General features: G+C 34.5%; 1 protein-coding gene across 3 annotated transcripts in view; it reads left to right on the top strand.

The window, feature by feature from the left end:
* Positions 1–16,516, top strand: part of CDF1 (cell growth defect factor-like protein (DUF3353)) — a 40,044-nt gene extending 23,528 nt beyond the window's left edge. For all 3 annotated transcript variants that reach the window (XM_089802870.1, XM_089802869.1, XM_089802868.1), the window contains exons 5-6: positions 15,794–15,870; positions 16,051–16,516. In XM_089802870.1, the coding sequence (XP_089658996.1) occupies positions 15,794–15,870; positions 16,051–16,189 (216 nt within the window). In that variant the 3' untranslated portion in view covers positions 16,190–16,516. The remainder of the gene's footprint in view (positions 1–15,793; positions 15,871–16,050) is intronic.
* Positions 16,517–17,126: the final 610 nt, after the last annotated feature.

The following is a 17,126-nucleotide window of genomic DNA, read 5'->3' as shown; positions in this document are numbered from 1 at the left end:
TTCCCGTCTACCATATCTCTTACATAATGGTAAGGAATTTCTATATGCTTGGACCTGTCATGAAAAACTAGATTCACTGAGAGCTTGATAGAATTCTGATTATCACAATGAATAATTGTAGGATTCATGGCTTGCCCAAATAATCCTACAAGTAATTTCCTTAGCCAGATTGCTTCACGAGAGGCCATCGCTACTGCAATGTATTCGGCTTGTGTGGAGCTCTAAGCTACTGAAGAATGTTTTCTGCATATCCAAGATATCATAGCTGATCCTAAACTAAAACAGCATCTAGACGTGCCTTTCCTGTCTTTAACACTTCCACCCCAATATGAGTAAGTGAATCCATGCAAGTCTAAAGCAACTTTCTCATATTTGAGTCCATAATTAAGAGTGCTTGGTAAGTATCTCATAATGTGTTTAATAGCAACTAGGTGAATCTCCTTCGGTTCACACATAAACTTACTTAAGGCATTAATAGCATAGCAAATATCAAGTCTTGTATTTACTAAGTACATTAGGGACCCAATCATCTGTCTGTAGAGAGTAGAATGCATGGAAGGTGATTCTGCAGCTACTTCTTTAAGTTTATGTAAATTAGTTTCCATTGGAGAAGACATATTCTTGCAATTCCACATTCCAAATCTCTTCAAGATATCTGATGTGTACTTTCCTTGATTAAATATGATACTGTCAGAATTTTGTCGTACTTCCAATCTTAGGAAATAATGGAGAAGCCCCAAGTCTTTCATCTCAAATTCTCTAGTTAGATCTTTCTTGCACTGATCTATAAGATGATCATCACCTGTGATTAATAAATCATCAACATACAATATTAGAATTACCATATCATCTTTATCTCTTTTATAATATAAGTTTGGATCAATTTCATTTTTGGAGAATCCTAAGCCGGTGAGATATTTATCAATCCTTTCATACCAGGCCCTGGGAGCTTGTTTAGGTCCATAGAGAGCTTTCTTGAGCCTGCAAACAAATGCGATAGGATCATGGGTTTCAAATCCTTCTGATTGCTCTAGATAGACTTCTTCTGAAGACTTTCCATTTAGGAATGTTGTTTTTACATCCATCTGATGTTCCTTCCATCCCTTTGATGCGGCAATTGCTAAGATTGCTCGTATAGAGGTATATCTGGCAACAGGAGCAAAGGCTTCTTCATAATCAATCCCTTCTTTTTGAAAATCCTCTGGCTACAAATCTGGCTTTATATTTCTCAATACTACCATCAACAGCATGCTTTATTTTAAATATCCACATGGAAGAAACAACAAATTTTCCTTTAGGTCTTGGAACAATTTCCCAAACATCGTTTTTTGTAATTGATTGGTATTCTTCTATCATAGCTTCTTTCCAGGCCGAATGTTTAATAGCATCAGAAGGATTGGTTGGCTCTGTTTTGGATAAATCAATCATATTCATTGTATAACCAGACAATCTTTTAGGTCTTTTACTTTCTCTGACTATTCGTAAAGATGCAGCAAAGTCTTGAGCTGCTTCAATTGTTTTTATGGCCCAAAGTGGTCTTTTCTTTGAATTTTTTTCAAGGTTCATATTTTGACTTTCATCCTTGATCTCTTCTAAGTTCTCCCTCTGGGATCCAGAGTCACTATTTCTTTCAGAACTCGATAAAGGAGAAGGTTCATCAGAACTTATGGCTCTTTCGAATGCAAGATCTCCCTCAAAGATTACATCTCTGCTAAGTTCAATAGTTTTCTGTCTAGGTATGAAAATTCTATATGCTTTAGAAGTTTCACTATACCCTACAAAGATACCTTTCCTCCTAGAGGGTTCTAACTTGGTTCTCTTTTCTTTTGGAACATGAATATATACAGGACATCCAAAAATTCTGATATGACTTATATTGGGTTTTACTTTAGTAAATACTTCTTCAAGGGTTTTATCTTTAAGATAGGAGTGAGGGCTTCTGTTTTGAATATATACGGCAGTACAAGAGGTTTCTACCCAAAGATAGTATTCTAGATTTTGGTCAAAAATCATAGCCCTAGCAGCTTCTATAATTGTCCTATTCTTTCTTTTAGCTACCCCGTTTTGTTCTGGGTTATAAGGAACAGTGTACTCCCTCTTGATCCTTGATTCTTTACAAAACCTTTTAAACAAGTCTAAGGTATATTCTCCTCTGTTATCTGTTCTAAGGGTTTTAATTTTATATCTTGAAAAATTTTCAGTTAATGCTTTGAATCCTTTAAATCTTTGTAGGATTTCTTCTGATTCCTTGCATTTTAAGAAATAAATCGATGTTTTCCTAGAGAAGTCATCTATGAACAAGATATAATACCAGAATCCTCCAAGAGAAGGAACGGACATAGGTCCACATAAATCTGAATGAATTAATTCTAGTGCATTATTTGTTTTCCTAGTACTGTCATGAAAGGGACTTCTAGTGCTTTTACCTAGAGCACACCCCTTTCAAATACTAGGGTGATCTTTATTTAATTTGGGTAATCTAGTAACCATCTTTTCCATAGTTGATAAAGTTTTAAAATTTAGATGCCCTAATCTTCTGTGCTATATTTCATTTGAATCTTCAGCTTTGTAAACTAGGACTTGAATGGATCGACTAGATTCTGTATTCAACTCATACAAATATCCCTTTCTTTGACCAATTAACTCTTGATGGAAGAGTTCTTAGCCCAAGTTAATACTTTGCGTTCCATGAATGCAACATTGTGTCCATCATCTTCAAGTGCTGTAATTGAGATTAGGTTTCTTTTAATCCCTGGTACATAGAGTAGACCTTTAAGAAGAGTTTCTTGTTTTTAGTTTCAAAGTACAGCTTCCAATTCCTTCAACTGAGTGTGCAGAGTTATCACCAATGGTAACTTCACCGTTAACTTTCTCTGATAAAGAGTCTAGAGTTTCTTTGTATCTTGTTATATGTCTAGAAGATCCACTATCAATTACCCATGCCTTATTTGAGATTTCATTTGATAGAGAGGAATACAAAACACGGTTCTCAAGATCATAAGTATCTTCTTCTCTAATGACATTAGTACAATTTGCCTGATGTTTGGAATTTTCAGGACAATTAGATCTACAGTGTCCAAATTTTTCACATTTGAAACACTTTATTTTAGATAGATCTTTCTTGGGCTTTCCATTCTTTTGATTTCCCCTTTTCTTTTTGAAATGCTTCTTCTTGCCCTTATAGGAGTTTGCATTAAGAACGTGAAGTTCTTCATCTTCTACTTTTGGTTTCTCTCCTTTCTTTAGTTTTCTAGACTCTTCTTGAAGACAATCATTCTTGAGTTTGTTAAAGTCCGAAAGCTGATCTCTAGCACTTATTCCTTGTGTGAAAGTTTCCTGTGAATCTGGCAATCCATCTATAGCCATGAGCGTTAGTTCAGTGTCATTGATGATGGTTCCTATGCTTGATAATTCATCTCTAATGCCGGCAACTCTTAGGAAATAAGAGTTTATTGATTCTCCTTTCTTTATCTGGATGTGATTCAGTTGTCTTATTAGTGCAAGAACCTTAGTTGCATTGTTTACTTCATATGCATTTCATAATGCATTCATCATCTCATAGGTAGTTTGATGTTTCATAAGCATAGGTACGATATCATTTTTAACTCCATCCAAGATGATTTGAATGACTTTTCTATTTCCATTGCTCCATATGGATTTGTGAGGTTCAATAGGGGGTTGTTTGGATGCTCCATCAACGAATTGTTTAACATTGTTCTCTTCAAGAATCATCAAGATTCTGAATTTCCAGGCTTCAAAGTGTTCTTTTCCATCAAACCTGTCCTCGGGTTCGATTGTGTATGCCATTGAAGATAGGAGAAAACTTGTGATATTGCTATCAGGATTTAACTGTGTGATTTTTGAGTCAAACTCATTGACCCATGTTTCATGAGTAGTGATTCAACATGAATCTATCTCTCATGAGAATAAATGGAACACTTAACACTCATTAGATCTAGGTGATGCTCACAGGGGTGAAGCACTGGGACTTCCTGGGAGGTCACCCATCCCAGTACTACTCCAGCTTGAGCACGCTTAACTACGGAGTTTCCTCTATGGTTAAACCCAAAGCTTGCAACCCCATTTGCAAAACCTTCACCAAGTGTTGTGCCTTATGAACCATTCATTAGAAAGCCCCTTAAGCTCATCAATTGATAAGTAGGAGATAATTTCCAGAGCAAGTCAAATTGTGATATTGCTATTAGGATTTAACTATGTGATTTTTGAGTCAAACTCATTGACCCATGTTTCATGAGTAGTGATTCTACATGAATCCATCTCTCATGAGAATAAATGGAACACATAACACTCATTGGATCTAGGTGATGCTCACAAGGGTGAAGCATCGGGACTTCCTGGGAGGTCACCCATTCCAGTACTACTCCAGCTTGAGCACACTTAACTACGGAGTTTCCTCCATGGTTAAACCCAAAGCTTGCAACCCCATTTGCAAAACCTTCACCAAGTGTTGATCCTTATGAACCATTCATTAGAAAGCCCCTTAAGCTCATCAATTGATAAGTAGGAGATAATTTCCACAGCAAGTCAAATTGTGATATTGCTATCAGGATTTAACTGTGTGATTATCTCCTACTTATCAATTGATGAGCTTAGGAGAAAACTACTGAACATATATGAGGTCTGATAACTGAATTTTGCAGAGCCTTAGATCTGATAACTTGGCTCTGATACCATGTAAAGATTCTGCTAATTCTTTGCACTTTGTATCAGACTTTGAGTTCAGTTTGAATGGCTGAGAATGGTCTTTTTCTTTCTATAAATATTCAGATTGTTTGATGAAGTTATAATTATCTTGAATGCAGATCCAATGCTCTATTATCAATCTGATAATATAGAATATTTCAGACTTATTATTCGCTGGAAGTAGGATGCTTATAGAATCAGACTGTTGTGTGTTGTGTGTTCCATAAACTGCAGTCCACAACCAAATATATATCCTTTGTAGAGGGTATGTCCCTCAAGGGACATAACCCTTAACTTGTCAATAGTTACGACCTTTCCTAAGTCGGCGATTTAAGTAGACTTAGATTAATAATTACTAACTAAGTGTTAGATTAGTAAACCAACAAACAAAGACATCTCTTGAAATCACCGGCACCTATAGGAGAAGCATATATAAGTTATTAAATGCCAATCATAGGATATATTATCCATAAGAGAGGGTACGGTCTGTACTGTCAGACTTGTAGGATTAACATGGTTAGAAATTTAACACATGCTTATACTCTTTGCTGACCAACAACTTTTGGCATGTGTTCCAAGACTTATACAAATTAAATTAATCACCCAAGTTTCAAATAAGAAGTATGATATATTAAGATTACTAATAACAAATTAAAGAGTATTGAATATCATTAAGGAAAGGAGAGCAGTATTTAATGTGTTGGGAGGCAGCAATTACTTTATGAAGTTAGTGATTTGTTGAGTGCACTAATTACAGTTTATAATGCAGTGATCTTACAAGAGGCAGCGAATCCTTCATGTGCCTACAAATTGCGGATTAGTGTCTCCTATCGAAATAAAATTTATTAAAGTAAGTTTATTTGTTGAAGAGTCTGACTTCCCCTATTAAGTCAACACACTTTTCATTTCCTTTGTGAAAGATCAGGTCTGTTTGATGAAGACATGAGTGATATTAATTAAAGATAAAGTGGAAGGTTAAAGGCATAGGAAAAATGATATATCAGTCCACTTAAGAGTAAACCTAGAACAGAAAATATGAAGGCTATTGAAGATTTTTATTGATGTAAGTTGGAGCAGTTTTAGCATGGACGATGCAATGACATTCATGTGATCCTGGAGCTATCATCGTTGCAGCTTTGTAACAGGTATTATACCTGATTTGGAACAGACCTTGAGTAGAGATATAGGGTAGATTCGGAGTAGAGATTTAAGGTGAACTTGAGCAGAGATATAAAGTAGATTTGGAGCAAAGATTAAGGCAGAATTTTGATCAGAAATTTCATTGATTTTGAGCAGACTGTATTGCAGACCTTGAGCAAAGATCTAAGGCAGATTCAGAGCAGATATACAAGGTAAACTTGAGGAAATATATAAGGCAGATGTGGAGCAAAGATTAAGGTAGAATTTGGATCAGAAATTCATCATTTGGAATAGACTGTATTTCAGACTTTGAACAGAGTTATATGGCAGATCCAGAAAAAATATATAAAGAGAACTTGCGCAGAGATGCAAGACAAATTTGGAGCAAAGATTAATACAGAAGTGGAACAGAAATAAGAGAAGCCTTGGAGCAGATATCAGAGAGGTTAGTGCTTTCCATTTTAGAAGAGATTGGTAACCCTTTCTAAGTTGATGCCTATGAATTGCTGGGATTGGTGTCCTCAGTAGGTTGGTGCTTGCGAGTTGTGTAGATTGGTGTCTCTAATAGGTTGGTGCCTAGGAATTGAGGATTAGTGTCTCCTATCGATTGGTGCCTACGATGTTTGTGTAAACTTGTTTTTATATAAGCTATATTTATGGTTGTTTTCTCCCATGAGGACCTCCATTTAAATTGTGTGTTCTTCTTGTGTTAAGTATATTGTGCAATTGATGCTATTATGATCATTGAGATGAAAAAGTAAAAGACTGTATTATACTGATCCCCTTTACACCAGTATAATTTTGTACTTATCAATTGGTATAAGAGTTGATTCCATTGAATATAGTCTGCCTTCTTGAAGGTTGATCTTGGGGAGTACATATGGCAAGAAGAAAAGAAAATGTCAGGTAGAGCATTGACCGAAAATTGCCTATAAAACCAAGCGAAAGTGATGGGATGACTAATGGAATACACCAGGCAACCAAGATGAAAGATGATATCTTCGAAAGAGACATGGCTCATTAGTGAAAGAAAAGAAGAGATGGATTAAGAAGAGGAAGAATTCAAGAAAATAGATGCAGAAGGTGATTTGGAAGAACTCATTTGAAAATAGATCAAGAGGCTTAGAAAGGAGAATTCAAAGCAAAAATAGCAGATTCAAGAGGATAGTAAATCTAAGGCAAAACTGTCACAAAATCTCGAAGAATCAAAGATCATAGATTTGAAAGTTTAAATTGAGGAAGCACATAAAATAGAGGAAGAGGTACAAACCCAATTGAAAGCAAAAGAAAAAATGGTGAGAGGCTAAAGTCTGAGTTCTTTTTTTGAGAAAGTAGTTCTGGAGAAAACAAGTGCTCAATTGAACAAAGACCTGGAGAATGAAAAAAGTATAAAATTGTTAGTTAATATTCCCATTTCTGTAACATTTAAAACTCTACTAACTTAATTAAAATAAACATATTCACTAATTACCTAATATGAAATTGAATTATTACCAACTTTTAATTTCCTGAGAGCATGAAAAGAATGATAGTTGACATTTAATTGTTGCTACTAACTGCTTTTGTAAGTTTTCTGCGAATTCTGATGAAATAATACTGATATACTACCTTCAACCTTGTTGGAAATGGTCCTTAGATATTCTGGACAGAATATTAAATGTTCTTGGAGAATGGCGTAGAATTCTGGAAATCATTTTAATCCTGATATAAAATCGCTAAAGGTAGTAATGCTGGAAGAGCATACTTGGGTGTAAAATGTGTGTCTTCTATCCACATCCTTGCCTCTCCTTTTTAGTGAACCCAAGGGACATGTCCTTACAAGGGACAAGAAGAAAATATCGAAGAACAATAAACCAGAATGGGAGAAGTGAGTATGAATCCCATCGTGAGTGTAGAATAAAAAGCTCACTGCTATGCATGCTCAGTTACGCAAGAAAATCTGAGGTGGCAAGGCGTTTGGCAAAGCCATCAGTTCAATTAAATTCAAGGAAACAATTCCACAATTATAAGGCTTGATGAAAAGAACGAAGGAGTATGGAAGGTGGCTGCTTTAGCCAAGATAATAAAACCATCACCAAGGTCCAAAATAATAATGATAGCAATAATAATGTTCCAAACTCATGCCTTAATATAATGATATCGCCCTTTATACTTATGCTTGTATGATTAGCTTTATATACACACACACATGTACATATTTTATACCCACACAAGTATGAGTATAGATACAATATGATTATATTAAGATGTCATAAATATTGCAAGATGTTCAGAGATCAACAACATTATGAAGGTAATCATTTTTTAATAGTTATAATTTCAACTGTTTAGCTCATGATAGTCCATTGTGCACTCTTGCTTGTCTAGCCATTTCATCCTTGGTCAAGGTAGTTAGGTTTCATACCTAATGGTTTGCAAGTGGCTCTGGTGCTCCATTCCTAACTCCCATTTTGGCAATACTTAACCCCCTTCACCATGCTCCTGCAAGAAGGAAAGGTCTTGAAATAATAACATAATTCCATCATTTCAAATATCAAATAAATTTCAAAATATCACATAATCATTTTCAATTTCCATAATTTTCATTTTCAACTTCAGGCATAACTATTAATTAACATGTTATATGAAATTCGAGTATAACAATTAGCTAACATGTCATATGAAATAACAACGCACAACCAAATTTCCATTTCACATGATCAAATATTTCAACAACTTTACCGGTCAATTGACTTATTATGAATTCTCAATGACTATGAGATTATGTTAAATTAGGCAAAAATTTGGATATAACAACAAGGATAGTTAAATAATGATTGCCAAGGCGGTTTGTTCAAAATTAATAAGAAACCTCAATGCCTAGGACAACTAAAGCATCAAGACACTTGGTTTACCACAATCCCCAACTAAGGAATTGCAACGGTAGAGGTTCTGGCTTGTATGTAAACCTGGCTTTTACTGTTTTCTTGTGTGCTTCTATGCTGATGATACTCTTTCCCCACACATGGGATGTTTCTCCCCCTGCATCCACTGACATGGGAGGATTAGATATCCGTGCCATAGCAATAATCTTATGTTACTGAAATTATATAAATTGCATCAACAATTTCAGTTTGCATTTCTATTCTCATTAAAAATTCACATAACCAAAATTAGCTGAAATCTATCAACAACCATAATCACATTTCACAGGAAATAGTTATCATGGTTATAAATTAATATGGCCGTGGGGAAGGGATGTAACTATTTGCCCAAAGGTCAACTTACATCAAGAATTGGTGCTGGTTATGAAGCAAAGCTTAAAAGCCACAAAATCTTCAAAGAAGATAAATGGAGAAAAAACGAAGGGCTACACACATGCTCTAAAGAATCTTTTCAAAAAGGAAGGAAACAAGGAGGAAGGTAAGTCCTACTAAAGATCTACACTTCAAAGCTTAACAAGGACAAATTTAGAAAGTCCTTTCTTCAGAGACAACCATGTATGACCAGGTTTTAACATTCTTTTTTTATGGCTACTGCTTTTCTTGCATTCATTTGATCATAGAGTGAGAGATTGTAGGACGCATCAAGAGATTTTGATTGGAACAAATATTGGTGTCATGAGTTTTCACGAGGAACTACAATTCCTTTGCCCCTTTAGTGGATTAAAATGTCATTTGCTATAATGCAACAATTATAAACGTATACACCAATTTTATTCAAGTGTTTTTGAGAAACCACTTAGACAAAACATGGAGGAGAATACCATTGCCAAACAAAAGGGAAAACCAACAAGAGTTTGGAAAAGGAAGGAAGAGCATAATGGTCCAAAGAAGGATAAATTTATGTTTGTGGAAATTGTACTTCATGCACAAAGTGGTGCAGAGCAATCAACACTGGAACACTCCTTAAGGAATTTAACACTCAAGGGACTCAACGGTGGATTCATCTCTACATACTTTTGATCAAGCACATTTCAAATCTGCTTACTGAACATTATGGTCTCTTATTGAAATGAAAAGGTAGAGGCAAACTTTAAACTATCACATATTCTTTCATATGAAACAAGCATTCCTCTGATTAGCCATTCACATTCCTGTAGCAAGTGTCCATTTAGCATTCAACTGTCATTTCATTCACTCCAGATCACATTGTAGTTACTGGCTACACCTTGGTTATGACATGCAATTATTCCAAAAGAATTTCTCATATCCAATACTTATTCCTGTAGGCTCGTAAAACATATAACTTCAACCATATCCCAAACTCAAACAATTTACTTATTGAACAAAATCATTTCAAATGAAACTGAAAACTTTTTATTATAAACATACACAACCAATAACATGTGCAAACTAAACTCATAACTATTCTGGCAGTTTGGATAGTTCCTGAATTAGACACCTGTAACTTGTTTTCCTGAATATATTTTCAAAATCCCTCCGGTGGAAGTCTAGAGAATTAGGTTTAAAAGAACATATCCGAAAATCAATAAAATCCAACTGTAGAAACATATTTTACAAGCTTTGTACTACAACCTATTTTCTGTTGCAAATTTGGACTTGTGGAACGAAGAACCGATTCCCTCTCATCAAAAATCGGAATTTATTAACATAAGCTTCTCTAAGTTTTTAATTTCAAATAGATATCTTTTCAGCCCCAAATTCATTTTCTCAACCATGTTCCACAAGGCAAACTAAAATCTCCTGGAGATCATATTTCTCAAACCAAAATTTGCAGTAAGAAAACCTATCATATGCAATGTTACCAGATCATTAAAATCTATTGCAAACCGATTCCATGCACAAACAATGTCTTCAATGGTAAAGAGATTGATACCGTGCAAATTTCATTTAGAAGCCCAACCTTTAGTATCAAACACAAACTGTCCGAAAACCATAAATGATACCACATAAACCAATGCCAATAACTTTGATTTGAAAACCAGAAAATTTTACAGACAAAATAATGGTCATGGAGGAAGAGAAATAGAACAAAAGAAAAGAGGAACCATGTGCACGTGCATCTAGTACAAGTGGAACCATGTTTGGTTCAAATGAACTTGCAAGTCTTGCAGCAGAAGGAGATGATGAGAATGTGATTTTTTGGAGAATCCTGATGATCCTGAATTACTGAATTTGATTAGTGAATCTCGAGTCTTGAGTTTTGATTGATCAACATTGAATCATGAACCAAGACTCAACATTGAATCATGAACTAAGTTTTGGTTATGTAATTCAAGCATTTGAATCTTGAACTTGAGTAATTTAGTATTTACTAATTAGTTATTTCAATTTGTATATTTGTTACTTCGTTAAGTTTGAAGTTGAACTAACAATGGTGAGTATCATGCTATGGAATTGTGATATCCCCATCAAATAAAATATAGATAAATAATAAATCAATAAAATAATAATAATATAGTTATGATTTATTATAATCATACTAAATATTGCATAATATATTACTTTTAAAATATGAGAACAAATATATTATTAATAATATATAAAATAATATAAGGGATATAATTAATATTATTATTAATATAATATAATCATCTTTTATGAAAGGACAGTACTCTAAGAATGGAAAACTATATATATAATATTAACATTATGAAATAAGTCTGCAACCAGCTTAATAGAAAAATTTCTAAGTCCAGTCCCAGCGGGGGACATTACAAATGGTGTCAGAGTTTTGAGCTTGCCATCCTGTTGGTATTAATGGCCGATATTGAGATTCATTGGATTATATTTGAAAAATAGATTAAAACTCTATATGCTGAAGAATATATAAATTTAATAATTTGTGAGGAATCATTAAAAGTTCACATCCTTGTTCCAAAACAATATTTTATGATTTGTCATATGGAGCAAGTTTCTTCCAAGTGATTTTTTAACAGACCATTTGAATGAATTGATGGGTTTTCCTGCAACGAAAAATTCAATTCTCAAGCTTTTACGGACACACAGTTGCTGAGAATACCATTTTAATTCCATCTTTTTTGTGAAGCACGACATATTTCTTTCAGTCTTGGTGTTACACGCAGATTGTGTTTGGACGACGTACCTGTGTTGCCTTAATCCAAAGGGAAACCAATCAAAATCATTTACTCGCTGCTATTATCGTGACCGTAGTTGTGTTGATTGTAAGTTGGGCTGCTATCTGGCACAGATTAAAGTTTAGATTTTACGATGTTTGCCTCTTTCTGATGGCTAATTAAGTGAACTTTTCACTGAGAATTCCCCCATCACTGGCTTGTAATGAATTAACCTTCTATTGGCATTATTGACATCACTCTATCTATTTAGTTTAATTACTGAAGACTCCCAACCTTCTTGCTGTGTTTAGACAGCAGAATAAAATCGCTGTTTTATCTCTGAATGGTATCTTAGTTTTTGTTGTATTACAATAAACTCCCATTGCCATATTCACTATGTATTTTGATGTCCCATGCTCTATGTCATAGACGGTGATATGCAAGTATTGAGCACAATTTTGCCACACAATTTTATTAATTCATCAACCTTGTCAACTTTTTCCTTCAGAATTTATCCTTTCTTGATATGGATTCCTTGCAAGTCAATGCTGCTTGTGAAAGCCCCATTTTGACTACATTGGCATCCTTAATATGTCTGTATAAACATGCATCATCCCTCCATTGCTATCGCTGGATAGTGAATAACGTAAAAGCATTCAATCTCTTAGTCAAAACTCTCAACCAAGCCAATACGGTGACATCATTGTTTATGAGGTAGTGTAGAATCTACATGTTGAAGCCATTGGAAATTTCTGGGCATTAAATACTCTCCAGCAATCTGCACGCTGGTACTGAAGGAAGAACATTGCATCCGTTAACAGTGAATAATATATATCAATGGCGCCAAATGACAGTGATTGCTGTGAGTAGTCGTCAATGAAAGTTGTGTGCAGCAGCTGGGTAGAATACATCTAGGCATTGGAAAGTTCCTGAGGATTGATTGGTTGGGCATTGGTTATGTTGGTCACTAAAGATTTGTGAAGGGTTGAAATTAGAAGTGACCACTTGAAGCTATCTGCATATTTATTCATGCCAGTGAAATGCTTGCAACCCCTATTTGTAGTTGTTGCTGTATAATTATCCCTGATATTGAAACAACAGTTATAAGAGTTAAACTTATTGAAGAGAGCTCCCAGCATAGGAAGGAAGGTTGGACTGTAATGCTAAATGTATATTCTAACAATTGTAAAATGCATACATGTGAGGGATAGTTTGTTTGACCAAAAACTCATCAAGAAGTTCAAATCAGAAACCTCTATATCCTATGAAGCATCCTCGTGGAAACATACTGGAACACTATAGGCTTTGTGGACAGACGTATAAGAGAAGTGTACAGATTATACATGAGGCATTAGAAAGCAGATGAATACTATCAAAGATAAAGATATACAAGATAGAAGGCAACGGAGAGTATTGTTAGCCTGAACTGTATATATATATATTGTCTGCCTTAACAGCATATACACTTTCAGCACCAATGGTCTATACAGCCGATAATTGGCAAAGAAAATACTAAGCAACTATAGTTGCCTGCATCTGGTATATCCAGTTATTGATAACAGCAGCAGAGAAGGAAAAACACTCTGTTAATAACACAAGACTTATGCAGCTCTGAGGTAAGTGCATAACCAGTTATCTATCATCAATTTACTCCAATAATACCATGCTCAGATCTGTTATAATTTTATCTGGAAGACAAAGAATAGGGATGCAATATGGGAAAGGTTTGTGTAAGTCCAACCAATCGGTTATTCCGAGATGGGTAGGATCAGCATCCCTATAGTTGCCTTGAGGTTTGACCAAGATGGGATCGTGGGCTTGGATCCACAGAAACCTTGAGGAAGATCGTTGAGTTTGGTGTCAAAGCGATCTATTGCATCTTAGCATTCCTTCTACACCAAATTCATAATTCGAATAAAATGACCTTTTTAATTCACATATAGTTTATTACTTACCTATAAAGGTAGCCACAAAGAGAGAACAAAGGTGTATTCAGACTAGTCCAACCAATTGGTTATTCTGAGATGGGTAGGATCAGTGTTCCTATTGTTTCCTTGAAGTTTGACCAAGATGGGATCAAGTTGCCTGGGTCTTGAGGTTTGACCAAGATGGGATCGTGGGATTGGATCCACAGAAACCTTGAGGAAGATCGTTGTGTTTGGTGCCTAAGCAATCTGTTTACATCCTAAGTGTTCTTTTCGACTAAAGAATGATAATAAATGTAAAACAAAACAAGTGTTCCGGTAAGTAGGTCACCTCATGTGGAAGTATGGGATTGGCTTGTTATAAGTTATCACAACTCACATTTTCTTTGAAACTTATATATACACGATACTAATGATCACTTGTGGTTGCAGGATTCTATCGAAGAAGTAAATTTTGTTAATCATCTTCTTTACTCTAGTGAACTATAAGGCATAAATCAAGAACACATGTATTATGTGTCTATATCGTGTCTGCTTCGTGTTTTCATGCATTCATATGTCTACTTTGTGTATGCCTTGTGTTTTCATGCATTATGATGTATACTAAAAATCTTCTTGCATCGCATTATATGTTTTGTTTGATGGTTCTACAAGAAAAGTTATAGATGACTTTTTTGCTTGAGGACAAGCAAAATCTGAGAGGAGAGGACTGTGATATCCCCATCAAATAAAAAATAGACAAATAATAAATCAATAAAATAAGAATAATATAAATAATAATATAGTTATGATTTATTATAATCATACTAAATATTGCATAATATATTACTTTTATAATATATTAATAAGGGATATAATTAATATTATTATTTTATATAAATACCTTTTATGGAAGGACATGACTCGAAGAATTGGAAACTTTATATATAATATTAACATTGTGAAATCAATTATTCAGAAGTTGAGGAATATGGAGAATATTTATGAACTAAGTCTGCAACCAGCTTAATAGAAAAATATCTAAGTCCAGTCCCAGCAGGGGATGTTACAGGAACGGTTTATTTGTGTGTTTGTGTGTGTGTATTACACAATCCAGGAAAAAATTGCGCATCCATGCATCAGAATCCTGTACCCACATCAGCGTTAGAATCAGAATTGGTAACTTAGCTTCCATATTAATGGCTCTCATCAGGAGGAAATCGTAGGTTCCTTAATATTACTGCTTAATCCCAAATTTAGCACAAGTTGGATAATGGTAAAATCAAACAAAGAAACAAGTATATGGAGAGGTGGAGCCAGGTGCAAGGAAAGATAATTTATTGGGAGCATACTCGTGTGACTAAACGGTACCTTTTGTGTATCTGTATTGGACTGAGACCCATACTGGTGTGCATGCTCAGCCTTGGGTATAAATGCTTGGTAACAAAGGCTTAAATAAGTCACTTCTTAGTTCTTTCCATTTAATAAATCTGGAAAGGCAAGGTAGCAAAGATGACATGTACCTCCCTTCACTGCTTAGCTTCATCCCTTCCACCAATGCTGTTCACTCAGCTTCATTTAGTGCTCCCAGGTGGAGAAAACCTTCTTTGAATCCTCTGTTATGATTGAAAATGATATATTCCAGCTCCTGCTGTATGAGGGCTTTCGTCTTATTGCCCTAGCAAATTAATCTTTTTCAACTCTCGAGGTACAAAAAATGCACTTAACCTTTCTGAGTTTCTTGTTGATTACCCCAGTAACAGTGAAGGATTGGCATTCTATGGTAAAGTTGACAAGTTCTTTTTTACATATCCATATCCTTGAGGTATGTTAATTCACACAAAGGGGCATTTATAGCTTATTCTCTTGAAATTCCTGACATACATGCTTGTAAACCTGGATGGATATGTATGTGATATTCTAGTAGGTTTTACTTTTTGCTGTAGGCTAAATTACTGATGTTTATGAGATTTAAGACAAAGTTAATTCCTTGTCACTCACTCGAATTTTGTTGGTGTTTCTATAGGTTGCAGTTGCATTGGTGACTTGCATATTTTTGCTGAATACGAAACTTAAGAGCATTGGAAGATCTTGTTTGATTGGGTAAGAAGTTCATTTTTCTGTCCCAAGTTGGAACCTGCTAGTCTAAGTATGCAGATAATTATTACAGTTTCATTTAAACACACATTGAAGGGGACTCAGTGTATTTCCTTGTTGCAGTCAACAATTTGCATTATTAAACTAATGGTTTATAATGTTTGTCATTGGGTGGTTTTGTGGCAGGTTTGGATCGTTTGTCATTGGGTGGTTTGTCGGCTCACTTATCCCTTCATTTATACTCCCACCGACCTGGCCGGCTGAACTTGTTACTTCCCTTATATCTTACATTTTCCTATTTATGGGCTGTACATTTGTAAAATGAGGGTTTGGTCAAAGCATTCTTAGATATCTTCACCTAAATTTTATTAGATTACAGAAGTGAGAAATCTTGCAACTGGCGTGGTAATAATTTTCTTATCACACTATAGAAAATTGAGCTGGTGACATTCACGGTGTCTATTACAGAATTTAGAGCCTGTATTCTTAACCATAAGTTGGTAATCAGAGTTGATAGAGAGTTTTGTAAAGTAGTCTTTAGCATTTCTTAGCTCATATTTTCCAAATGAGTTGAGGAAATACGGGTATAATATCATATTTATTTTCAGGTTAAACAAATCAATGTCATAATTCACTTTCTTCTCGGCTCCAACTTTCCTTTGACTTCACAATTGCTTGGTGTTTAGAGGAACACTCGTAAATGCCTGAGTTGCATATTTATCTTAATTTCCATTCCAATTATTGCATCGTGACGATAATTTTAAACAAATAGATTAGAATCCTAAGTTGTATGATACGTTTTTTGTACGAAGCTATTGTTACTTCGTGGCAAGGAATGGGTTGTTGTTAATCAGTTTTCTTAACCAGAGATTAGTCTTTTGCATTGTTATTTTCTTGATTATAGATGCAAATTTTTAACAAAATTTTATTGAATAATTAATTCTCCTCATTGTAATGGCTCATAATCTCAAAGTAATATGGTCAGAAAAATTTAATTAGCTTAAATACATATTCTATGTATATAAAATAAGCCGAGAGATATCCTTTGAATATATATAAGCTAGTAGCATTCTCAATGCAATGTGTTTAGCACAATAGATTAATTCGACATTAAAGCAATTTGTATCTTGTATATAAAAAATAATTTAGAAATATTATGCAATGGAAATATTTAGAAATATCTTATTTTCCTATAAGCTTTTTTAGATCTTTTGTAAACTTTTTAAAAATAAGATATTGAAAAATAATAAGTTCTATATTTT

The sequence above is a fragment of the Cupressus sempervirens genome, chromosome 9, assembly GCF_028749045.1.
Source record: "Cupressus sempervirens isolate cs-2001-9-10 chromosome 9, ASM2874904v1, whole genome shotgun sequence".
In the NCBI taxonomy this organism is placed as follows: domain Eukaryota; kingdom Viridiplantae; phylum Streptophyta; class Pinopsida; order Cupressales; family Cupressaceae; genus Cupressus; species Cupressus sempervirens.
Note: the sequence above shows the minus strand (reverse complement) of the source record. Positions and strands in the feature narration are given on the sequence as shown.